This window comes from Octopus bimaculoides, chromosome 18, assembly GCF_046866305.1.
Source record: "Octopus bimaculoides isolate indiv1 chromosome 18, ASM4686630v1, whole genome shotgun sequence".
Taxonomy (NCBI): domain Eukaryota; kingdom Metazoa; phylum Mollusca; class Cephalopoda; order Octopoda; family Octopodidae; genus Octopus; species Octopus bimaculoides.
Genome location: NC_142945.1, coordinates 49,057,381 through 49,084,880, shown reverse-complemented (window position 1 = coordinate 49,084,880; position 27,500 = coordinate 49,057,381). Strand labels below are relative to the sequence as shown.

At 39.0% G+C, this 27,500-nt stretch overlaps 1 protein-coding gene across 1 annotated transcript in view; it reads left to right on the top strand.

The window, feature by feature from the left end:
• LOC106877914 (inositol polyphosphate-5-phosphatase A) overlaps window positions 1–27,500 on the top strand; it is a 119,871-nt gene that overhangs the window by 31,164 nt on the left and 61,207 nt on the right. The window contains exon 2 of the mRNA XM_089366149.1: window positions 24,380–24,421. Within this exon, the coding sequence (XP_089222275.1) occupies window positions 24,380–24,421 (42 nt within the window). The remainder of the gene's footprint in view (window positions 1–24,379; window positions 24,422–27,500) is intronic.

The following is a 27,500-nucleotide window of genomic DNA, read 5'->3' as shown; positions in this document are numbered from 1 at the left end:
TTTAGTCAGCTCTGCTCAAGTTCACCTTGGCAACAATTTTGCTCACAGATCTTATATTGGCCTAACTGAAAATTCTAACTTGAAAGAAGACATGATACATCACCACCACCACCATCACCACCGTCATCATCATCACGTCATCATCATCATTGTTATCAACATCATCATCAATGTCCATTTTCCATGCCAGCATAGTTTGGATGCCTTGTGAGCTGCAGGCCTCTGCTAATCTCCAGTGTTAGCTGTGATGATGTGATTGTTTCTTTTGGTCAGACTTACTCTTTTACTCTTTTTACTCTTTTACTTGTTTCAGTCATTTGACTGTGGCCATGCTGGAGCACCACCTTTAGTCGAGAAAATCGACCCCAGGACTTATTCTTTGTAAGCCATTTCTAGTATTCTGCAACAACATATCTAGCCACAAGGAGACACTACTTTTCTAGGAAACAGGTGAAGGTTGGCAACAGGAAGGGCATCTGGTCATAGAAAATCTACCTCAATAAACTCCATCTGACCCATGCAAGTGGAAAAGGGGATCTTAAAATGATGATATTCATGATGATGATCTTGTTTGACAAGCATTTAACTTTGTTGCTTGTAACCCTTACATTGTAATTTTCATTAGAATCTATACTGCCAGGTTTCTGTAAATGAGGAAACAGCAATCCTATTCCAAGATGATGAACATCTGAACAAGCAGTCTGAGGTGCATGCTTTCTGCAGACACTGTAAGAAGTCCCTACTTCATATAACCTTGTACCTCTAAATGTTTAACTGCCGCTGTCATATGACAATAACAGTCTCTGGAAATTGGAGCTTCTTTATCCTTTGCAAGTTGCAGTCTCTGCTCTGTATTCTTACTATTTTTCACACACACACACACGCACACGTTTTATAACACATTTTATCCTATATATTATATTGCTATGTCCAACCTATCTTTTCTGCAATATATTTACTATATTACTGACCAAATGTGTTTTTTTGTTAGTATTTTTCAAACAACAAACAATAGTTACCATCGTAAGCCAACAAATATTCCCGTTCTTATTTTTCATTAACCGACCAACACTTCCTGTTGCTAATCAACTCTTTCAACTTCCTCTTTAATAAACTTCTATGCTCTGTATTAAACAATAATCCAAAACTGAGTGACGAGGAAAACTCTGAGTAACAGTTTACAGCTTTCAGTAAATGATCTCACCATTTATAATATTGAACACTCATCTTTCTTCCTATTTTTACACAGTATATATGTCTGTCTATCGGTCTGTCTGTCTGTCACTTAAATATGTCTGTGTGTCCCAGTTCTCAGATATTGATATTCACTAACCATCATCAGTATTATAGTCTCCTGCATATAAACACTAACAGTGCAGAATCTGTCTTGGTCTCCTCCCCCCACCCTCAGCCACTCTCACACTCTCTCTCTCTCTCTCTCTCACAGTACTACACAATCAGCTATAAACTACTAAACTAGTCATATGATGATACGGCTACTACTATTACTACTACTACAACTACTACTATATGGTCAGCCAGTTCACTGGCTTACATACACACACACACACACACACTGTCTTTATCTCTTACTGGTTAGTCATTGACTGTGGCCATGCTGGAGCACTGCTCCATATGATATAGTATTATTTAATTGGTTTTGGTACGGTAAAAAGCAAAACAGACTTTGGGTCAGATATCAGTCTTGGTCTCATTCCTAAGGTATTTTTCGATGTTATTATTATTATTATTATTATTATTATTATTATTATTATTATTATTATTATTGTTATTGTTGTTGTTATTATTACTCAGGTCACTGCCTGGAATCGAACTTTGAATCTTGGGGTTAGTAACTTGTGCTCTTGACCACTATGCCATATGGCGTAGTGCTTAAAAGCGCGGGCATATGGCATTGTGATTAAGTGGTTAGCATTAGGAAGGGCATCCAGCTGTAGGAACTGTGCTTAAACAGACATTGAACCTAGCAGAGCTAGTTTGTCTGTTCTTGTCAAACTGTCCAACCCATGCCAGCATGGACAAAGGCACACTAAATGACAATGATGATGATGATGACGGTGAAGTGTAGAACATTAATGCATTAGACAAAACGTCTTACACTATTTGTTTCAGTTATTTACAACTTGGGTTCTAATCCCACCATTGACAACTTTGCTTTTTGTCTCTCCAAGGTCAGTGAAATACAAGTCAAAAAGTGGGTTGGTTTAATTGACAACTTCCCACCACACAGTTTCCGCTCTTGTGCCTAACAAATTATTATTACTAATAATTTTTGGTGCAAGAAAAAAGCCACATACTTAGAGGGAGTGTTTTATCATAATGTTGACCCCTGCCCACCCCCTCTACTTCGCTTGTTCTTTATTTTATCAACCACAAAGAAAAATTTAAGGCAATGTTGACCTTGGTGGAATGTAAAAAGTTCAGAACAAATCCTGCAGAGTATTTTGTTTAATGCTCTGACAATTCTGCCAATCCACTGCCCAAATAATAATAATAATATTAATAATAATAATCCTTTCTGCTGGAAACACAAGGCCTCAAATTTGGGGGAAGGGATTAAGTCGATTACATCGACCCCAATACGTAAATTGGTACTTAGCTAATTGATCCCAAAAGGATGAAAGGCAAAGTCGACCCCGGCAGAATTTTAATAATAATAATAATAATAATAATAATAAATGTTCTGATGCAGTACCAGGCAGTGGCTCTCATGGCTTCTGATCTTAACTGATTGGAAGTGTTATCATGTACTTTGTTTTGTCTTGGTATAAAAGATGGGCTACAGCAAATATTCTGCTTAATACCACAGATTTGCTTGTCAGTTGTTTGACCTTAACCAGTTGAGCATGTCCCTTGGTGGCTGACGATATGTGCATCTCTGGTCATGAGCAGAAATTTTGGGACCATGATAGCCATGTGTCAAGAGGAATTCTTGGGGGTTTGAATAATTCACCTCTGGAAACATGGGTATTTCATTCATCATCCTTAAACAACCCTTATTCAGGGACCTTTTGATTGGGTTGAACTACTTGACCTGAAGAAAATTCTAAATGGGCTCCATCGGCAAGGTCATACACTGTTTATCTTGATAAGAGATCACCATGTCATGCACATATGGTTGTGATGCATGTGCCTGGTGTACCCTCAATCAAACGGGTAATCATGATGGATATATTGGGCTTCATATATTTGTACCTCTGTGTCACTTTGATGGCATGCAAGTCTCTCTCACACAATAATAATAATAATAATGGTTTCAAATTTTGGCACAAGGCCAACAATTTCTGGGGAAGGGGTAAGTCAATTACATTGACCCCAGTACTCAGCTGGTACTTATTTTATCGATTCCGAAAGCATGAAGTACAAAATCAAACTGCACTGAGATCAGATGTCTGAAAGGCAAAGTCAACCAAGGACTACTTTGAGCTCCAATGTCTGCGTTTACACATGGTTCCTGTGACAGGAGGCCCTTAATGGATGCCCTTATCACATGAAGGAGAGAAATGATGTTGCCAGAAAATTGTTGAAAGCCTCTGAGAAAGCAAGACATTGCATCTGATCCCAGAGAGAACAAATGATGCAGCAAGATCAAGCAGCGAGGATGGTGGAAACATCTGGCCCAGAGTCACAACATCTGGCCCAGAGTCACATCTGGCCCAGTGTCACAACATCTGGCCCAGAGTCACAACATCTGGCCCAGAGTCACAACATCTGGCCCAGAGTCACAACATCTGGCCCAGAGTCACAACATCTGGCCCAGAGTCACAACATCTGGCCCAGAGTCACAACATCTGGCCCAAAGTCACAACATCTGGCTCAGAGTCACAACAACTGACTCGACAAAGCGTGTGCTGTTGTGTGGGAGTCTAGTCGCCTACATCGGTGAGTGGCCCCGAGTAGCTCTGGTCAAAGGGTCTGAAACACCTGTAGGTCTGCTTCATCATCTGATGAAGCATCGACCCCTACACTTTTGAGATGGAGTACAGCAGCATCTTCAGCATACAAGTGTTTACCTCAAGAGAAATAAACAAAAAACAAAGCAATACCTCTATATATTTTAACCCTGTGGTACTAAATACTATCTTCCATGCCATATTAGTTACTGTTTCATAGACAACAATGTTAACATTTTAGTCAACTAATTGAAGTATTTAATAACACTTTTGCTAGCTTCTGGTAGTCTTTCAATATTTTGCAGTATATTTTGGCTATTTTTAGAATATCTACTCTCATAATCTTCATTGACGACAATATTCTTGCAGATGTTTTTTTCCTAAGAACATTGTAGAATATTGCATTTGGTTACAAATTCTAGACTTGTACTACATATATTTGACTCTTTTTCAATTCTTATTTATTACCCATCTTTTCAGTGTCTTGCAGACAAATTCTTAATTACATCTAAATAAAGAACTGGTTGTTGTCTCCAATAGTATTGCATACATGTCTAAATTCTGTGGAAAATGGATAAAGACTGTGTCAAATCACATAACCTTTCGGCATTAATTTATCAGCTAATATTTCAATAGAAAACTACTTTTTTTCCTTTTTTTTTTTTCTTCTGCTTAGCTCATTTGAACTGCATTCAACATTTTCAATAAATCAATGCAGATTCTTTTGCAACCACCAAACTGCTAAAACACACAGCTGCATCTGCCTCCATTACAAGAAATTAGTTATTATCGTTAAACGATCGTCGTTAACCTCTTTTGATACCAACCCGCCTGAAACTGCCCTTGGCCCTTCGATGCAAGCTTCCCGTTTTAAAGTGATCTAAATTAAAACCATCCATCAAAATTTCATATTAATTTATGTTTCAAACACAAGTTTAATACTGACAAAGTTATTTCAATAAATTTTTTATTATTTTCAAAATTAATTGAATTGAATTGAAAGCTGTGTACTTCAACTGAAATGTGGAAATGAACAGGTTAATGTGGTTGCCGTTGTTATTATAAAAGTTCTGAGGGCAGCAAGCTGACGGAATACTTACCTTGCTGGACAAGATGCTGAGTGGTATTTCTTCTAGCTTTCCATTCCGAGTTCAAATTCCACCGAGGTTGACTTTGCCTTTTTGCTTTTCATCCTTTTGGAGGTCAATAAAAAAGACTGAGAGATGACACGTAATACACCATTTCGAGCGTGGCCTTTGCCAGTAAGACATTCGAGTGAGATCATTGCCAGTGCCCCTGGACTGGCCCTTGTGCAGGTGGCACGTAAAATACACCATTTCGAGCGTGACTGTTGCCAGTATCCGCCTGACTGGCCCTCGTGCCAGTGGCACGTAAAAGTACCCACTACACTCTCTGAGTGGTTGGTGTTAGGAAGGGCATCCAGCTGTAGAAACTCTGCCAAATAAGATTGGAGCCTGGTGTCGCCTCCTGGTCCACCAGTCCTCAGTCAAATCGTCCAACCCATGCTAGCATGGAAAGCGGACGTTAAACGATGATGATGACGATGAGGAGGATGATGTACTGGTGTCAATTTGATGGTACCCCAGTGTGGCCACAGTCCAATGACTGAAACAAGTATAAAAATAGTAGATATAAAAATACACTGGAGAATGATGACACTGTATTATGTTCAGACTGTCTCAGTAAACATCATGTGATTGGTCAATGCATGTGAGAGCATGGAACAATAGTATAAGTGAAACAACAGGTATGTGGTTTACACCTTATCCTTCACGTTGTCAACACACCTGTTATTGTACTGCTGGAGCAGAGCTGACCTGAGACTCGGTAATGCTCAGGTAACTCACAGATTGTGATAGTTTGTGTTACCTAGGTAACCTAATTAGTGCTAGTGGCTAGCTGTAATGAGAACGTATCACAAATAAACGACAAAGAGGCACAGGAAATCAAAGAAGTTGTCCTCAAAGAAGTCGTTCATCGATTTCTGTGCTAGAAAACGTGGTTTCACCGGTAAATGAAGAAAAGGTGAAAGAAGTCGAAGAAGTAGTCTGAGATAGAAAAAAAAAAAAAAAACGGATGGGCATGGCTGGAATGCCCTTGGCAAAAAGTTCAGTCAGTCATAGCTTACTGTATTCTCCAGAAAACGAGTCAAATTTTTCAGAGCAAAATTTACAGCAAAGACAGGTATGTTGACTTAGACACTAAGACGACTTTGGAAAACCAAAAATTCCATGTGAAATGCTGCAGAACTTGAAAAGATACTGATGATGTTTGAATGTTTACACTACATGTTTACACTACATGTTTACACCACATGTTTACACTACAAGCTGTGATTACACTATAGGCTATGTTGACTTGTTTGTAAAAAAATAGAGAAAATAGGCGTAGGAGTGGCTGTGTGGTAAGTAGCTTGCTTACCAACCACATGGTTCCGGGTTCAGTCCCACTGCGTGGCATCTTGGGCAAGTGTCTTCTACTATAGCCTCGGGCCAACCAAAGCCTTGTGAGTGGATTTGGTAGATGGAAACTGAAAGAAGCCTCTCATATATATGTATATATATATATGTGTGTGTGTGTGTGTATGTGTATGTTTGTGTGTCTGTGTTTGTCCCCCCAACATCGCTTGACAACCGATGCTGGTGTGTTTACGTCCCCGTAACTTAGTGGTTCGGCAAAAGAGACCGATAGAATAAGTACTAGGCTTACAAAGAATAAGTCCTGTGGTCGATTTGCTCGACTAAAGGTGGTGCCCCGGCATGGCCATAGTCAAATGACTGAAACAAGTAAAAGAGTAAAAGAGTAAAATACGCTATCACCAGCAAATGAAGAATGACTGCAAAAGTTAGGGAAGTGGTCCTTGATAGACAAAAAGGTGGGATGGGTGTGACCCGAAGGCCTTTGATCGTAAAGTCTGCTCAGTCAAAGCCTATCTTGAACTAAATAATAACAACCACAGCAACAATTGGATTCTCTATTTCCAAGACAGACTGCACGAATTTGTGTGTGAAGCCGTGTAATGTTACTGAGAGGTGGAAGTCATGGGAGAGGAGGGTCGAGAAAAATGAGTTAAGACTGATCTGTGGAATGTTTAATGACAGATGAGACACAGGAACTGAAAGACTATCTGGTGTTTAAAGCTATCAGCTGATGAATACTGGCGAAGCGAGATCAAATCACAGGATTGTGCCACTTCTAGGACGAGAGGAGAACATAAAGACCACAACAGACCATTCCTCTCCATCTCCTAATTCTGTTTTTTTTTTCTTCTTTTCTTTTGTTTACACTTAATTATCTAACCATCTCACTCACTCCACTACCACCGCCACCACCACATTCTGTACTACTACTACTACTACTGCTACTTATTAATATAGAAATGTATCAAAAGATTTTTTGGCTTGGAAGTTACTTGGTGACCCTGTCAGTGTTGGTGCCACATGAAAAGCATCCAGGACACATTGTAAAGTGGTTGGTATTCGGATGGGCATCCAGCTGTAAAAACCTTATGGAAACTGACATCACCTGTGCTGGTATCACATAAAAAGCATCTAGTCCACACTGCAAAGTGGTTGGCATTTGGAAGGGCATCGAGCTGTAAAAACCATGACAAAACTGACCTCAACTGTGGAGGTGGCATGTAAAAAGCACTCGGTCAACTCTGCAGGGTGGTTAGTGTTAGGAAGGGCATCCAGCTGTAAAAGACCATGGAAAAAAAAAACAGTCACTGAAGGCTAGTGTAGTCTTCTGCCTAGCCAACTCCTGTCAAACTATCCAACCCATGCCAGCATAGAAAGCAGACATTAAATGATGATGATGATGTCTGTGTGTCTGTGTGTCTGTATAGTGTATTTCCATTGGCTGAAGATCTTTGCGTTTGGTCAGTGGCAGTGAGAGAGAGGGAGGGAGAGAGAAGTTTGTTGTGTAGTTGGGCTGTAGGTGGAGAAGACAATAACGATACAATATTGATAGCAGCAATAACAACGACAACACTGACAGCAACAACAATGAGAATGACAAGAAGCATGAAAAGAGAGCGGGTGGGTGGGTGGGTGGGGGCTGGGGGGGGGGGGTGAAGCAATTATTCCGCTGTGACAATTGTTCATTAAAGCATTGTGATGCGATAAAGTCACACATCTGCTTCAATCAATGGAAAGAAAAGAGAAAAAAGAAAAAGAGAAAAAAAAAACCAAAACAAAATTATAAGAGCAAAAAAAAAAAAAATTACATTTTATAAAAAAAAATTTTAATGCATTTTTTGTAGTTGATGACCTAATTCTACATACATGCACGGCTCACCCTTTATATATATATATATATATATATATATATATATACATATACATACACACACCCTCACATACCTATCTTCACCTACACTCCTGTCCTATACTGACACTTGCTATTCTCCTCCACACACTCACCTCTCTTTATACACACACACACACACACACACACACACACACACTCATGCATACACACATCCTGTCTTCATTCCCTCCCCACCCGTCTTCCTGACATTCATCAATCTTCACCATTCACTCACCTGTTTACACACACACACACACACACACACACACACACACACTTGTTTTCACACACACACACACACGCTTGTCCTCTCCACTCCCACCATCTGACATTCACCAGTCTTCATCCCTCATTCACACCTGTCATTACACACACACACACACACACACGCACACACAGTCACACACTCACATGTAGTCTTTACACACACATACACACAAATGGATATACACCTGTCTTCACACACACACACACACACACACACACTCTCCACACCTGTCATCACACATATTTGTCTTCCCTTCACACAGGCACTCACTATGTTATTCAAGTGGTCAGTGAGATGTGACCAGCCACAATGTAGTCACATCTAATACTGTATCATCATCATCATCATCATCACCATCATTTATGTTAAGGCAACATGCTAACTCGTTAGTTAAATGACTAGTTCTGAGAAATTAGATGCATTTGTACTTGTCACTGCTGGGGGAACCCTTCCATTTTCAGCTATTGACCAGGTCAGGATGGACAGGAGATTACATATTGAACTTGTATATTAAAAGTGGCAACAATTTCTGGAGTGGCTGCGTGGTAAGTAGCTTGCTTTCCAACCACATGGTTCCGGGTTCATTCCCACTGCGTGGCACCTTGGGCAAGTGTCTTCTACTATAGCCTCGGGCCGACCAAAGCCTTGTGAGTGGATTTGGTCGATGGAAACTGAAAGAAGCCTGTCGTATATATGTGTTTTATATTTGTATATTTATATTTCTTTCGGGCATTGAGTGTTGGGCCTCATGGATGCAAAGTGGCTGAGTTCCTTTTGAGCGTTGGGCCTCACAGAGGCAACGACCAAGACCTTTGGCATTATCTCGTGCTTGAGAAGAAGACCCATCAAGCCAAGCAAAATCACAGTCGTGGCTGATACCAGTGTCACACAAACTGGCACCTGTGCTGGTGGCACATAAAAGCACCCCGGTGTCGCACAAATGGCACTCGTGCCAGTGGCACATAAAAGCACTCTTTACACTCTTGGAGTAATTGGCATTAGCACCCAGCTGTGGAAAACCATGTCAAATCAGACTGAAGTCTTGTGCAGCTTTTCAGCTTGACAGCCTGGTCAAGTTGCCCAACTCATGCCAGCATGGACAATGGACATTAAATAATAATGATGATGATGGTGATGGTAATGATACTGTATTCTCTGACATACAAGTTGAAATTCTCAGATCAAAATTTACAGCTAAACCATGGTAGATCAACACCTTGACAATTTTGGAGGACCAAAAATCACATGTGAAATACAACCGGATTTGCAAAGATAGCGATGATGTCTGAGTGTTTGCACTGCATGTTTACACTATAGACTCTGGCGACTTATATGCCTGATAAAACGGTACTTGAGGCAGTTGAGGATAGACCTAGGCTATTGATATCTGTTTTAGATAAGCATGATGGCTTAGATTTAGCTCTTATCTATGAATGGGCAAAGGATTGCAATGAGCTTGAAAAAATTTGCTTTGCATTCACATAGTTTGTGGGTTCACAACTGCTGCATGGCACCTTTCGGCAAGTACTTTGTATCATTGCCTTAGATTAACCGGTGCCAACCAAGCCCATAAGTTAAGTTAAAAACTACTCCACTCATAATAAACTCTTTAAATGTAAAGATACTTTACATTGATATTTCAATCCATTGCTTCAGTGTTCGCCAAACAGAGGATGCTTCACATATTTTTCTCTAATCCAGACACAAGGCTCGAAATTCTTTTTGGGGGGGGGGGGGGCTGTCAATTAGATCGACCAGTATGCAACTGGTACTTAATTTATTGACCCTGCAAAAGGATGAAAGGCAAAGTCGATCTTTTTACCTTTGTGTAACCCTTAAAATAAATTACACGTCTCAAGGAACCCTTGCACAAAAAAAAATATATACCATATCTTTCTCATATTTTTTCATCATAGTTCACATGGTAAATACACACACACACACACACACACACACACACATATACATACGGGTGGCACATGAGATGCACCATTTTGAGCGTGGCCGTTGCCAGTACCGCCTGACTGGCTCCCGTAGGATTTTCGAGTGGACTGGCTTGTGCGGGTGGCACATAAAAGACACCATTTCGAGCGTGGCCGTTTTCGTGCGGGTGACACGTAAAAGCACCCACTACACTCTCTGAGTGGTTGGCGTTAGGAAGGGCATCCAGCTGTAGAAACTCTGCCAAATTAGATTGGAGCCTGGTGTTGCCATCCGGTTTCACCAGTCCTCAGTCAAATCGTCCAACCCATGCTAGCATGGAAAGCGGACGTTAAACGATGATGATGATGATGATGATATATGGGGTGTCCATAAATTACGGATTCTTTTGATAACATAATAGGTTACATAGGATGTTGTGCATGATTAGTAATATTACATTCATGAAATTAGCATTGGCTTATCTCACTCCTTCTTGCGGAACCCCTAGGAACCATTTGTGGGACCCTAGGGTTCTGGAGAACCCCGGTTTAGAAATGCTGCTTCAACCTCTCACCTGGCTCACAGCCACCTCCCTTGGTGCCACTCCCTTTCTCAGCCTAGAAATCTATGTCTTGCAAGCTACTTGGTGACCCTGCTGGTGCCACGTGCTGGGCCCACGTATAAAGCACCTGTGTTGGTGCCAGTTAGAAAACTCCCAGTAAACTCTGTTATGTGGTTGACATTAGGAAGGGCATCCAGCCATAGAAACCATGCCAAAACAGACATTTGGAGCCTGGTGAAGCACTCTGGCTTGTCAGCTCCTGTCAGACCATCCAACCTGTGCCATCATGGAAGATGGACATTAAATGATGATGATGATGATGTTGATGGTATAGTGAGTGCAACTCCTAGATGCCATATGGAGTACAACCCCAACAAGTTATGGTGAGAATAACACGCCTATATAATATGGTATCTCCCACATGGCATTTGAGACTAAGTCCCATTTAATATTAAATGCAACCCCCACATGGTGTATTGAATGTAGCTCCTACGTGGTAGTCGTGCTACTAGATGATTGATAGTAAAGTGTTGAGATTACTGTCATGTTAAAGCTGAATGAGGGGAAAATAAATGTTTACCGATTCAGTCTGTTGTGTGTAACATGTGGGCAGAGTTTGTTGAGAAACTGTGATTGTGTGTAAAATAATATTATTGTTGTCATAAAATGATAGGTTTATACAGACACAGCCGGGCTCCACTTTAAAACTAGTCAAATCGTAAATAAACATTTTTTTTCTCTCTTTCTAGCTTTGTTATGTACACGCACACATATGCTCTGTCTTTTACACATACACCCATGCTCTCTCTCTCTCTCTCTCTCTCTCTCTCTCTCTTGCATATACCAACAATCTCTCACTCCAGCACACATACATTTGACACACCAAATATATAGGCTCAAGCATGGCTGTGTGGTAAGAAGTTTGCTTTCCAACCACATGGTTCTCAGTTCAATCTCAGTGCACGGAACCTCGAGCAATAGTTTTTTTTACTATAGTTTCAGGCAAATCAAAGCCTTGTAATTAAATTTTGTAGATGGAAATGGAAAGAAGCCTATCATATATATATATATATATATATATATATATATATATATGAATGATAAGATTGTAGTCATGCCTGATGTCAGTATTTTGTAACTGGCACCTGTGCCGGTGGCATGTAAAGAGCACCCACTACACTCTTAGGGTGGTGGGTATTAGGAAGGGCACCCAGCTGTAGAAACTTGTGACGGAATGGTGTCCCATCCAGGTGGGGAATACATATGCCATGGAAACCTGGAAACCAGCCGTTATGAGTCTGTACGACTTGGGAAGGGCCTTTATCCTTTATCCACTATGATACTTTATCTAATCTCTCAAATCTGGAATGATGTAAAGCAAAAGTTGACTGGCAGAATATGACTGAAAATAAGGGTTTGAAGTGTTGGCAAATGGTCAACACATTTAGGGAAGAAGTGGTAGATGCTGACATTGAACAGAAGTAGGCTGAGGACAGAGCCTTAATGAAGTTATACCAAGGTGACAACACTTTAATGTTGGGTACAACCTGCAGTGATATTTGCTCCAGTGATGACTTTATGAAATTAATATGAGAATTGCGTTTCGTTAATTGATAAGTGGAAGTTCGCAAACTGACAGAAAAACTGGCGGCTTTTTGATATGGTTTTTGTTAAATTGGTACTTATTTTATATCGACCCCTAAAAGGATGCAAAGCAAAATCAAATTCAGCAGAGCCAGGAGAAATGCTAAGCATTTTTGTCCGACAGAGTAATGACTCTGCCAGCTTTCTACCTTAGATTCGACTAAAAATAATAACATCCCACACACTGCCACCGCCGCTGCCACCACCAGCTCACACGCAACACTGACTGCACTTAGTCACACCACCACCATCACCACTACACACAAGAATATAACATAAACAATAGACAGAACACTAGAACACCCCAAGAAACAAGACAAATGCCAGAGTAAAGCAAAACTTAGGCAGAATATATACATACACAATCTGTACACTGCCAAAAACTGATGTAAAGTTTATACACACGCAAATGTACTTTCCCAAAAACCCATACAGAATATATACACACAGAATTGTATATTGTATATTCCCCAAAAGCTGATGTTGAATATAAGCATGCACAAATTGCACACTGCCAAAAACTGATGAATCATCATCATCGACATCATCAACGTTATCATCATCGTCATCTTCATCATTTTAAGATCCACTTTTCCATGTTGTCATGGATTGAATAGAATTTGCTGAGGTGGATTTTCTACGGCTGGATGCCCATCCTTTTTTCCAGCCCTCACCTGTTCCCAGGTGAGGTGAATATTTCCCCCGTGGCCAGACATGTTTGTCATGGCAGACTGGAAATGAAGAGCACTGCATTAATGACGATAATCAATCATTTACAACTATCAGAGTCAAGGAGACACTCAAGCACACATGCACACGCGCACACACACATACCAGACTTCTTTCCTCTCAGTTCGTAAGGTTTTGATTGGTTCGTGCTATAACAGAAGACACTTGCCCAAGGTGCCACCCAGTGGGACTGAACCTAGAACCATGTGGTTGGGAAGCAAACTTCTTACCACATAGCCACAGATGTCTATTTTACATCATAGTTTCATCTTTCTTCTTTAAATCTGAATCTGTGTCCCTATGAAGATACTATTTTTAACGCACGAGTCATCATCATCGTCATTGTCATTTAACATCCGTTTTCCATGCTGGCATGAGTTGAACCATTTGATAGAACACAGCAAACTGCAGTGTCAGCTTTGATAAGTTTTCTATGTCTAGATGCCCTTTCTAACGCCAAACATCTTATGGTGTGTTCTGGGTGCTTTTTTTTTTTTATTTTCAAGCCATCAGCAGTAGTGAGATTGTCAAGTGGGTTGTAATACAGAAAAAGAATGGCAAGAGACAAAACGCAAAGGTCTTGTATTTTAAGTTTATGCAGTGGTGAGCTGCAAGGTTGTGCCAAGTTTTATTGTGGGCTTCAGCACGTTTTCTATGGCTGGATGCTCTTCTTAACTCTTAACACCAACTGCATTTCAGCGTGTACTGGTTTGCAAGACAGAAAAAACAGCGGAAATGGGAAGGGAAGAAAAGTCCTGTACTTCAGGGGAAATGCAGTGGCATTTCTACTGTTGTCATTTGCGTTGGCAGCAGAAATATGGTGAAGTGTCTTCAAACAGCAAATGAAACCATATCCTGGTCATAAGCTGAACGGCAATTCTATCAAGTAAAGCTGCCAAATGGAAGAAATAACCACTTGTTAACACATTTCCTAACTCAATTAACATCACTGCTTGAAACTTTTACACTACTCTGTGTGTGTGTGTGTGTGTGTGTGTGTGTGTGTGTGTGTGTGTGTGTGTGTTTGGTGTGGTGTGGTGAGGTGTGACATGTATGTGTGAGTTCATATTTGTGTGTTTAGCTGTATACATGTGAATATTGGACCACTCCCATCTGTTTATATACGCTGGCAATAATGATATTACATATGCATACACACCTCTCTTAAATCATTCATATATATATTGTTTATTTGTTTATTGTACATTTTGTTGTTGTTGCTGGTGTTCTAGGTAGGAGTGTGTGTGTATGTGCGTGTGTGTGAGTGAAATATTTGAGACGTCTTATCAAGTGGAATATATTACATATTTCAAGTGTCCACATACTGAACATTAACACACAGTGAATTACACTCCTGCAATATAGAACAAGCTTACCATTAGGGATTTTCTTCATACTAGGATGTTTATGTTTGTCTGTACAAGTGTGTGTTTGTATAAGCATCTCTCTCTCTCTCTCTCTCTCTATCTCTCTCTCTCTCTCTCTCTCTCTCTCTATGTAATGAGCATAGTTCAAGTTTACAGAAAACAAGAGATGAACACAGGTGAGGGAACAACAAGCAGGTGTATTAGTTTGACAGTCGGGTAGAATGGAAAAGTCTTTGATGTTTTGAGCTTACGCTCTTTGACAGAAAGGGATGAGAGGAAAAAAATGTGTAGCGATTAACAGTTCAACATGATGAAATGCGTGTGTGTGTATATATATATATATATATATATATATATATGTGTGTGTGTGTGTAGGCTTTGACCTGGCTGGCTTTTGAGGTACCGTCCCACACATGGAACATGGATGTTAAACGTTAACATCCATATTCCATGTTCCATGGGTGGGACGGTACCTCAAAAGCCAGCCAAGTCAAAGCCTGCACCAGAAGGTGTTTCTGTGTATTTGTATATATGTGTATATATATATGTGTGTGTGTGTGTGTATGTATATATATATATATGTGTGTGTATATATGTGCATATATATATATGTATAAATATGTGTGTATATATGTGTATATATAAACATATATATATATATATATATATATATATATATACAAATAATAAATGAGTATATGCATATATATGTACAGGTATGTGCATACCTACGTCTACCTGTATATATAGGTGCATATCTGGGTACAGGACATTGCAAATAAAACGTAGACAAAAAAATAATAATAACCAGAGTACAGAACACACACAGGCCACATAGAGAACATTTTCCTTCATCAGCTACCCCCCCCCCGTGTGTGTGTGTGTACACTCTTATTTTCCCCTACCTCTCTATCAATATAAGTATCTTAGAAACTACCTAGTTTCAACTCAGTAACTTTTAAATTTTAGTTTTTGTGTTTTTTTTGTTTTTTTTAAATTCTAATTTTGTGTTTTAATTTCAATTCTTAATCCTTTATTTCATATAATTTTATTGCTATTAAACTTGGAATACAATTTTAAATACCTGCACTAAATTATTGTCCTTATAACCTTACCTTGATTGGCCTTCCACCCCTCCACTCTACTGAAACTTTAACGTTTGACCTCTAACCCCCATACAATACTGTTTACTTTTATTTATTTTTATTTTTATTCTTTACCCTGTTACCTCTATCTTAGCTTATTTTTATTCCCTTTCTCCTCTCTCCCATGCATACTCACTCACAAAACCCATTTATAATATATCTCCCATTACCTTTATTTTTACCTTATTTTATTAATTTTATTATAATTTTTATTTATGTTTTTATTTTTGTTTTATTCTCATTCTTTTACCACTCTCTTATTTTTTATTCCTTTCTCCTATATCCACACGCACACACACATATTTACGCACACGACAAGCTTCTTTTCATTTTCTGTCTACCAAATCCACTGATAAAAAGCTTTGGGTAGCCTGAAGCTATGGTAGAAAATACTTGCCCGAGGTGCCATGCACTGGAACTGAACCGGAAACTGCTTGGATGGAAAGCAAGCCTCTTAGCACACAGCCATGTCTGTATCTAAATCTTTTCCCCAATTTTCTTCATAGACTTATTAACCATCCCCAATCCACCCTCCTCTTCATCCACCTCCTCCACCTCCTCCTCCACCACCTCCTCCTCCTCCTCCTGCTGTTGCTGTTGCCCCTCCTCTTGTTCCTGTTCTTCCTCCTCCTGCTCCCCCTCTTCTTTCCTCTTCTACACCTTCTTCCTCTTCTTGGATGAATTTTCATCTCCCTCCCTCCTTCCCACTGTCTCTGTCTGTCTGTCTCTCTCAGATATCTATTTGTGTTTTTAACACAGCAAGTCCATATGCGATACTATCTCAGAACAAACACTGCAGTTTCCGGACTATCAACAGTGTGTATACATTATCAACACCTTTCATCTCGAGCCGACAACATTACAACAACAAACAACCCAGTTTCAATTTCAACCTGTTGATATTCCCTATCACCTCTACTTAGCAAGGCCTGAATGCCTCTAAATCTCTAGCCCTCATGCCCATATAATAACTCCATATTATTCAATAAGTCATTTTTGTAAATATTAGTTTCAAATTTTGGCACAAGACCACCAAGTACCGGTTGGGTCTACCTCGATTATATCAAACGCGGTGCTCTCAGGTTGTGGGTGTTTGAACTAGTGATCTAGTGAACAATATCTCTGGGTATTGAACTACTGGCCCAGTGAACACTGGTGTTATGTTAGGGTATTGAACTACTAACCTAGTAAACACAATGTCCTATTAGGGTGTTCAACTACTGACCTAGTGAACAGTCTCAGGTTTGAACTACTGATCTTGTGAACACAGGTTTCAGGTTAGGATACTGAGGTACTGGCCTAGTGAACGCAGTGTCCTATTAGAGTATTTGAACTATTGTCCAAGTGAACATTCTCAGTTTAGAGTTTTAGCGATCTAGTGAACAGGATCTCAAATTAGAGTATTGAAGTGTCCTGTTTGGGTATTGAACCAGTGACCTAGTGGAGACAGTATTATGTTAGGATACTTAGCTATAGATGTGGTTAATGCAGTGCCCTGTTAGGCTATTGAACTACTGAGCTAGTGAACAGCACCTTAGGTTATTGTATTGAACTACTGATCTAGTGAACACAATGTCATGTTACGGTATTGAACTAGAAATCTATTGAACACACTTATATTCACTTATATTTGGGTATTGAACTAGAGGTCTAGTGAACACAGTATCATGTTTGGGTATTGAACTAGTGACCTCTAGTGAACGCACTGTTATGTTTGGGTATTGAACTAGTGATCTCTAGTGAACGCACTGTTATGTTTGGGTATGAACTAGTGATCTCTAGTGAACACACTGTTATGTTTGGGTATTGAACTAGTGATCTCTAGTGAACGCACTGTTATGTTTGGGTATGAACTAGTGATCTCTAGTGAACGCACTGTTATGTTTGGGTATTGAACTAGTGATCTCTAGTGAACGCACTGTTATGTTTGGGTATGAACTAGAGGTCTAATGATCACAGTGTCATGTTAGGGTATTGAACTACTGACCTAGTGAATGCTGTCTCAAGGTAGAGTATTGAACAACTGATTGAATGACCATGTTGTCATGTTAGCTTATTGAACTATTGACCTAGTGAACACAGCTGTCATGTGAAGGTATCCTGGGATACCTAACACCTGTATACAGATAGAATGATCATGTAAGCAACACCTTTGACTATAGCTCTGCTAAATGATGCCTGATCGAGGTCTACGCAACAACAATAAAAGCGATTGTCAATCCCAGTGTTATGGGAGTAAGAACAATAACTGCAACAGCGACAACAACGTCATTATTATTTTCCATCTGCGCACCCACTTTCTATACGGGCGTCGAAAGTGAGTGGGTCATCACTATTCTGATCAGTTCTTGGTAGGTGTTATCAACCAACTAGACTGCTTTCTCTGCCCTCATTTTGGTTGTGTTACAACAAACATAACATCAGACACTACAACAATAACATGTATTTTATTTTGGTGAGACCCAGAGAGTGAGAAGTATCAGTCGGATGAGGCAAAATTTGAACCCCAAACTAAGAGATTATGTCAGGCATGTTAGATTTTTTATTCTTTTGTTTAACAAGGTGAAAGGACTATTTTTTGGTGCAGGGACAAGGTAAGAGGACCCAATATTTTAGTGTATAGACAAGGTAAGAAGACCTTATATCTTAGTGTAGGGACAGGAATAGGATAGGAGATCCCCACATTTTTGGCAATTTTCCAGAATCTCTGTATCTGAAAACATGGGTTTTTGGCAAAGAAAAAAAAAAACAACAATAATTTGTGAGAAAATGGGTGGTGGTGGGGAGGAAGTCTTTCCTTGACTCAGTTATTTTGTAACAACTCTGTACTGCCATTATTGTAAAACTTTTACCATATTTCTCAATACATAACTATTATTGTCCAAACCTGTTTTGTTTAACGAGGACTGTTTCCTTTTCGTGCAGTAACCGTAACACTGTAGTGGTTGAAAAAAAAATTGGTGAATGCGTATCATATACGAAGCATGGGTGCCAAGGAAATATGTCCCATCATATGTAATACAGAGGACAGTAAATGAGTTAAACAACAAAATCAATAATTTATTGGTTTATTATTCGCCACAAGGTCAATAAAAGAGAAAACATTACAAGGACACTCAATAAATTTCTCCTGAAATACAACAAAGAATTAATCCTTTCCTATCCACAGCATTTTCACAAATTTGTTCAAACATCATGCTGGTTTTCGGATTTTTAGATTACCCTTGTTTCATAATATCTGAGCCATATGAAGATTTCTTTCCACAAGTCCCAAGTTACGCTGGCAATTGGAAAAGAATTGATAACGTGTATCATACATGATGCATAAATGCCAGAGGAATATCCTGAGTTACGGAAATCCCTTAATTACTAGTAATTAAGAGGTAATTAAGAGAATTTACTTGCTTTGTTATAAATCTTGTCTGTGTGTCTACTCAAAACAAATCAATATCATCGCTGAGCAACCATTCTAAGCTGCCTCCATCTTCATTATTCATTATTCATTATTCATTGCAGTTAAGTCGCTGTTACAAGGTAAAACATCGAACTCATGTGAGGACTTTCATTTTGTTTCTTATTCACTGAATGATAAAGAATGTCACTGCACTGAGAGATAGGACATTATCTGTCACATAACGATTATTAACATCACGGTTGAATAAACACAGTATTGATATGAAAAAGAGAGAGCGAGGAGACGTGTCTATCACTTCACTCAGAGTCAATTAACATCACAATTGAATGAACACAGCATTGATGAGTGAGTGAGTGAGAGAGGATTCATCCATCACTCAGAATCGATTTAATATCACAGTTGATTGAACACAGAATTGATGTGTAAGTGTGTGTGTATGTGTGAGTGAGAAAGAGAGTTTGTATCTATCACTCAGAATCAATTAACATTATAGTTGAATGATCATAGCATTGTTGTGTATGTGTGTGAGTGAGCACTCAGGAGAGAGAGAGAGAGAGAGAGAGAGAGAGAGAGGATGTGTCTATCACTCAGTAAATTAACGTCACAGTTGAATTGCCACAGCTTTGAAACACACAGGTTGCTGTTTGTTCAGTCATCTATTTAGCTTATTCACAACCACCTATCATCACCATAGCTAACTGTCACTTCAATTAGATCAGTGCTTCTCAACCATTTTTTACCTGTGAACTCGTTAGTTCTCTATTTCATTTGAATGGGCCCTCATAGCCATTTGTTGTCTAAAAAAAATCCCATTACATTAATATAATTAAATGTTGTAAGAAATTGTATTTAAAAATTTGTGAAAATATTTGGTGTATTGTAGAAGCAAAGACCCCTTCAAGTCCATATTGGAATGTGTGAATCCATGTATTTTGCTGAATTCTGAAAACAATCAAATTAAAAAAAAAAAATATTTCTCAGAAATTTCCAGAATGTATACAGTTTAATAGAGATTTCCATATTTGAAAATCTCAAATTCTGAATCCAAGAGATTTAAGACTTGGTTATTCAAAGCACATTATCCGTGAGATTATGGTGCTGGACTTGCAGACTACATAAATTCAAATTTCATTGATGTTACTGTGTTACAGATTTCTTAGTATGATATTGTGAGGTTAACAATAAAACGGATATCTAATTTCACCCATGTGAATACAATCCAAAATGTAAAAACTTAGTATTTTAGACATCAAGGGACAGGTTTTACAGGGTCATTGAAACAATTTAGCTGAGTTATCTGAACTGGTTTGGCTGGGATATATAAATAGATTTGGCTGGGTTGTAGAAATAAGTTTGGCTTGGTTTATGTAAAGAAGTTTGGTTGAGTTCTATGAACTTGTTTGGCTGGGTAGTATAAATAGTTTTGGTTGGGTTATGTAAAGAGATTTGCCCGACCCATAAACTCCTTTGGTGGCTCATGTTATCAACATTTTTGGGAAGTTTTTTTCTTTTTTTTTTTTTTATATGTGAGGCTGAATTTTTGAAAAATCTGTGAAGATATGTTTGAGGTGAGATTTGACTGGATTATATGAGCGGATGTGAGTTTCTTAAATTACTGCATGGTTAGTTAAGTGATATGATGGAGCCACATGTTGGTTGGTAATCTTGCCAATTCTGCTTCAGTAGCCTGGCATCATTTCTTTCAAGCTGCCTGAAATACACAACATCTAATCTTTCCATGATTAACTACTGTAGTTTCCTTTAGTCTGAGCTTCACCAATTCAGTTACACATTTGCATATTATCACTTACACACACAAAATTTAAACTTATCACTTTTTAAAAAGAATTCTTTTTTTTTTGTCTATTTCCTGTTTCAAATATTTCATTATTTTTTTCTTCAATGTTAAGAGATATTTTGATTCTGTAGAATGTTTTCCATATGTGAGATCAAATAGTTATATATTTCATTATAGGCCTTCTTTAAAAACAAAGTTTCGGGCATTAAAACGGAAATGTTAACTTAGTTATTTGTATATACATCAGATTAAATGTCCAGATTAATGCATAGATTCATTTGTAAAGCCCTTTTAGGATTAGAGTCAGTTCATTAATATAAAATTCCAAATCCCACCCCCAAAAAAATTTAAAATAAGTATGTAAAGTCAGTGTTGAAAAGGAAAGCAATTTATCAATGTTTCGGATATTGGCTCTTTATCAAGTTTGAAAATATGGAAACAAAGAAGGTGATGAAAAGAAGGGGGAGGTCTGTGTGTTGTATGATGCAGCGTGTGTTGGATTTATTGGCTGATAGTTGCAGACAACACAGTACTATCTGGCTTGTCAGAAGATAATTTCCAGCATGCACTAAATGGGGTTTGTTACAGAGTGCTGTAAGGCAGGAATGAGAAGGAGTGTTGCAAAGACTGAGACATTGGTCCTCTCAAGAAAGTCCTTCCAGTGCACCATGCTTGTTAGGGGAACATCACTGAGGACAGTGGAAAAGTTTAAGAAGCTTCAGGCTATAGCCACAAGCGATGGGGGGGGGGGCAGGAGGCTGAAGTGGATGCTAGAAGTGGATGCTAGAATTGCTGGTGGTGCTGTTAAAGTAATACACCAGTTTCAGCATTTGATCTTCAGAAAAGGTGAAGTTAGTAAAAATTTAAAAAAAAGCCATACTTGCTATCTTCAGTTTGGTTTCCATGCTTATCTTCGCCTTTGGTCATGAATGTTGGGTAATGACTAAAAGAGTGTGATTGTGAAGACAAGCCTCTGAAATGATGACCCTTTAAAGCAGGGGGGTTCTCAACCATTTGATTACTATTTTATCCTGGTGGACCCTCCCCCATAGCCATTCAATGTTTAAAAAACTAGTTCTATAGAAACTTCTTTCAAAATTTCTATTTTATTTTTCACACATCTGCTTTGTAGGTTGAACCTTGTAAAATGTTAGAGAAAGAAACCTTATACCAATACATACATCTAAAGCAAAAACTTTCCAGGGGGCCCTTGAAACACTATTGTGGATCTCTGGTTTACTATTTTGTTGTGAAGACACCCCCTCAAAAAAAATCTTATATGGACCCTTAGGGGCCTTATGGGCCCCAGTTGAGAACTCCTGCACTAAAGGATCTGTGAAATAATCTTGCACAAGAGGGCGCATAACTCAGAGATTAAGGTGTGTAGACAACATTACAGAGCGGCTATAGTAGAAATCCCACAGTGGGACTGAACCCAGAATCACAAGGTCGGGAAGAAAGTTTCTTACCACACAACTACCACGTCTGATTCTTAAACAAACATACCACAACTTTCTCTTAACTGTTGATATTGAAGGCTGTTGTTTAACCCCGAGTAAACCCAGTTTCAGCAGACATTACACATTAGCTATTCTCGCGCTTTAATCATTCTAGATTCTCCTTTTTTTTTTCTTTTTTCTTTGTATATACTGGATTACATTATTCATTGTGTCCTTTCTTTCTTTCTTTTTTTCTTGTTTCCTACAATGTTTGGGTGTAATGGGATGAGCTGCTTTAGCAACAACACAGACGTCTTCGTTTGTAGGTTCATGTCGGAAGAGTTGAAGTAAGGTGTGGTCTGCAAGTCAGGGATCAAATTACCATTATTTTTGTGATTCTCCGTAAAGTAATACTGGGCGGTAGCGAATATTTTACACCACTGCCACTGTAACCACTATTTAGCTCTAAAGCTATGCAAGATATCACGTTATTATTATTATTATTATTATTATTATTATTATTATTATTATTATTATTATCGTTGTTGTTGTTGTTGTTATTGATTCATTTTTTATTCACCAAGACACTCCAAGAGCTGTTGGCTTTTTATGTAATCGAAAGAAATTGAACAAACTCTGTTTCTAAAGATTTTAGCAAATTCTCAGTTGTGCGGGGAAAATATGTGTGCGAAGGGGTTGATGTTGTCTGTAGTGATGAGGATGATGATGATTAACATATTGATTGAAGGATGGTTATGATGATGATGGCATTATATATCATCATCATCATATGTCTGCTTTCCATGCTGGCACAGATTAGACAATCTGTCTTGCTCCACTGTCTCAGATTTAACATGGTGTCTATGGCCAGGTGCCCTTTCTAATGCCAACCCGTATGGCCAGGTGCCCTTTCTAATGCCAACCCGTATGGCCAGGTGCCCTTCCTAATGCCAACCACTATGGCTAGGTGCCCTTTCAACTGACAACTTCTTTGGCTAGATGCCATTCCTAATGCCAATCCCTTGGCTAGGTGCCCTTCCTAATGCCAACCCCTATGGCCAAGTGCCCTTCCTAATGCCAATCGCTATGGCTGGGTCCCATTCCTAATGCCAACCACTATGTCTAGCTGCCCTTTCAACTGCCAACTTTTGTAGCTAGATGCCATTCCTTATGCCAATCCCTTGGCTAGGTACCCTTCCTAATATCAACTCCTTGATATTAGGCTTACAAAGAACAAGTGTTTTGTGAGTGAATTTGATAACTGGAAACTGTGTGGAATCCCACCGTGTGTGTGTGTGTGTATGACTTTGTGTTCGTGCTTGGCTGCTCCCTATCGCCTGACAACCATTGTTGGTTAGTCTACATTCCCGCAATGTGCCAGTTTGGCTAAACAGACTGATGGAATACATTCTAGGGGTCGATTTGTTCAACTAAATTGAAACCCATTGAGGCTCTGCTCCAGCTTGGCCGCAGTCCATAGAGACTGAAACAGGGCTTCATTTCTTAAAGCTTCTATTTTTTAATTTAGCATCTTGCATCCTGCTTATCTCAGTTCCAAGACACACTTGTTCTTTGACAATTTCCTCTGCCTCCTTTCGGCTGATATATTGCCGTTTAGAAGACCTCAAGACATCTAGGATCTCACAGAAATTGTCATTAATCACTATCTCAACTACCTGCTACAATCTCACTTTTCATTCTTGTCCTTGATAATTATATCTATGTAATTCATTCCACTAAACTTCTATTGTTATTATTATTATTTTCGTTATTATTATTTTGATTATTATTATTTTGATTATTATTATTATTATTATTATTATTATTATTATTATTATTGCAGCCGGACAATACATTAAAATTATGGCTACGGGAATTTCAAAAGGTCAGTAAATCTTACATTTAAATTCTTCTTCTTCTTCTTCTTTTTCTTCTTCTTCTTCTTCTTCTTCTTCTCCTCCTCCTCCTCCTCCTTCCATAGCTCATTACCTTGACCAAGCTGCAATCATGGGTCATGCATAGACCAAGATTGGGCATTTGAGGTCTGGAATGTTGCCAGGCACTCACAGCATTGTGTCATCTCGACCAAAGCTATTAGCAGAAAAACAGCTCAAAATTTTTATAGGGGGTTACTTGAGGGAACAAGCGATGATGGCCTCAGATTGATACTGGGCATTGATGAAAACTGTCTGGGTGGTCTCTTCTGGAGGGCTTTCAAGTCAAAAGCTATTGACAATTTTTGTTGCTTTTGTAACCTTGTCAATGAATGTTGACCCTGTCCATTATCAGAACACGGTCCTCATAACAGACAGAGTCAATATCCATTGATAAGGTTGCGGAAGTAACGAAAGGGAAAAATAGAAAATAAAAAAATATAAATAATAAATGAATGGAAATTGAATCAGTGAGTGTGTTAGATATTAAGGCAGCATGTCTCTTCCCAGAGACAACATTGGTATGGCTGTGCTACAGTATTGGGGTGGGGATGGGGGAATGAGCCCTGCCTGTTTGAGACAAGCTTTTCACTCATGGAAGTGTGACCATCTGAACTTGTCCCGATGCATGCAAGAGAATGTAATTGTCCTGCATGCAGTCATTCATTGTCTGTGCATCAGGTGACTTGTGGGCGTGTGTTGAGCAGCTGCTGTCTCGTGTATAAAAAATCTAGCTATCCACTGAGTATATGGTGGAGATTGACACAGACATGTAGTTCTCAAGGAGATTCAGTGTGACACAGAGTGTGACAAGGCCGGCCCCTTTGAAATACAGGTACTACACATTTTTGCCAGCTGAGTGGACTGGAGCAAAGGGGAATAAAGTGTCTTGCTCAAGGACACAATGCGTCGCCGGGAATTGAACTCACGACCTTACAATCGTGAGCCGAATGCCCTAACCACTAAGCCACGCGCTTTCACAATACAGAAACCACGGACATTCACACCCGCCTGATGGTGGTGATGATAATGATGATGTTGGTGGTGGTGGTGGTGATGATGATGATGATGATGATGATGATGCTCGTGATGATGATGATGTCAATGATGATGGTGGTAATTATAATGATGATGTTGCTGCTGTTGGCGATGATAATGTGCATGTATCTTGAGAAAAAAAAAAGGCAAAGAAAATCTTTATAAACGTTTATCATATCTGTGTGTTATTTGTGATGTGTGTGTATGTTTGCCTCTGTGCGTGCATCTGTCAGTTTCTCGGTGTTGTAGTAAATGGCTGTAAATTAACAAAATAAACATTATCTTTTTATAAAGCGAGAAGCGAAGGACAAACTCATCACTGTGTTCTTGTTGTTGCCAGAGACGTTTAATGGAGGAAACTTTTCGGGGAGGAATTTCCACAAGCAAAACTGTGTACCTAAATCTGTGCGAATGTTGTTATTATCATTGTTGTTGTTGCTTTAGACATTACTGCTTTCGATGCTGCTGCTGCTGTTGTTGTTGTTGTTGGTAGTGGTGGTGGTGTTGTTGTTGTTGCAGCAACTATCTGAGATGAATGATGTATTCAGTCCACCATTCATTCCATCGACACAATCAGCATCGGTGGAATGGTGTAGGGCTGGGCCAGGGTGGGGATTAGGAGGGGGTGGGCGATTCAGATACATGATCAATGAGCTCTTTAAACTTCTGTTTTCCATCTGCTCTTAAATACTTCTTCGCTGTCTGTCTGTTTGTCTCTCCTTCAAATACCTCTCTCTCTCTCTCTCTCTCTTAGTAGCAAGATTGTAGCCTGGTATTCAAGTATGTTACAGTGTTATAGAATATAGTTTAGTTATTTTTAGTCAATAAAGCATTGTGTGTGTGTGTGTATGTATATATATGTATATATATATATATATATATATATATATATATATATATATATATATATATATACACACACACACACACACACATATATATATATACACATCCACAATGCACATTCATGTGTTGCATATTTATTGATGGCTTTTCACACCCAAACCCTGAAGGCATTTGTACCATACCATTATCATCATCACCATCATTATCATCACCATCAATATTTAATGTCCAATCTTCATGCTGGAATGGGTCAGATGTCTTGACAAGAACTGGTCAACCGGAGGACTGTACCAAGCTCAACGATCTGCTTTGGCCTAATGCTAACCACTATACAGAGTGTCCTGGGTGCTTTTGATGTGGCACCAACACCAGTGGGATTACCAAGTACCTTGCAAGACAAGACACCTGAGCTGAGCAGGGAAATAGTATTGAGGCAGGTGTTTTATGCCCAGTGATCTATGTTTGTGATATTGACGTCACCTTCAACTTTCAGGGGACAGTTTGTGGACCTTTTGTTTGTGTTTAAAAAGGTAATGGTGTTACAGTGTCTTTTATTTTTGACATGTGAAACTGTTGTTCTTTAGCCACAGGTCAACCGTAATTGACCATTTTGTCACACCACATGAAATGTGGTCTCTTTTAGCTGGTGTGTGTGTATATGTATATGTATATATATATATATATATATATATATATATATATATATATATATATATATATATATATATATATATATATAATCATCAGCCAGTGTTTTGAATCTGGGTTTTATCCCTGTTAACAGGTGTGGACAGATCTATGTCAGTGCCATAACAACCACCCTCACACCATCTCGCCATCTTGCCCTGTTTTGGGCGTCCTCCCTTCTCAAGCCAACCCTCCCAATCTCCTCCACCTGTCCCCTCCATGTTTTCGTCATATGTGTGTGTTTGTATATATGTATGTGTGTGTGTATATATATATATATATGTATGTATGTGTGTGTATAAATATATATTCCTGCATATATATGTGTGTGTGTGAGTATGTGTATGTGTGCTTGTGTGTACACACACACACACACACACACACACACACACATATATACTTACATTTAATAGAATGCATTACCAGATATTTCAGAGTCAATGTTTAGATCGACATTTC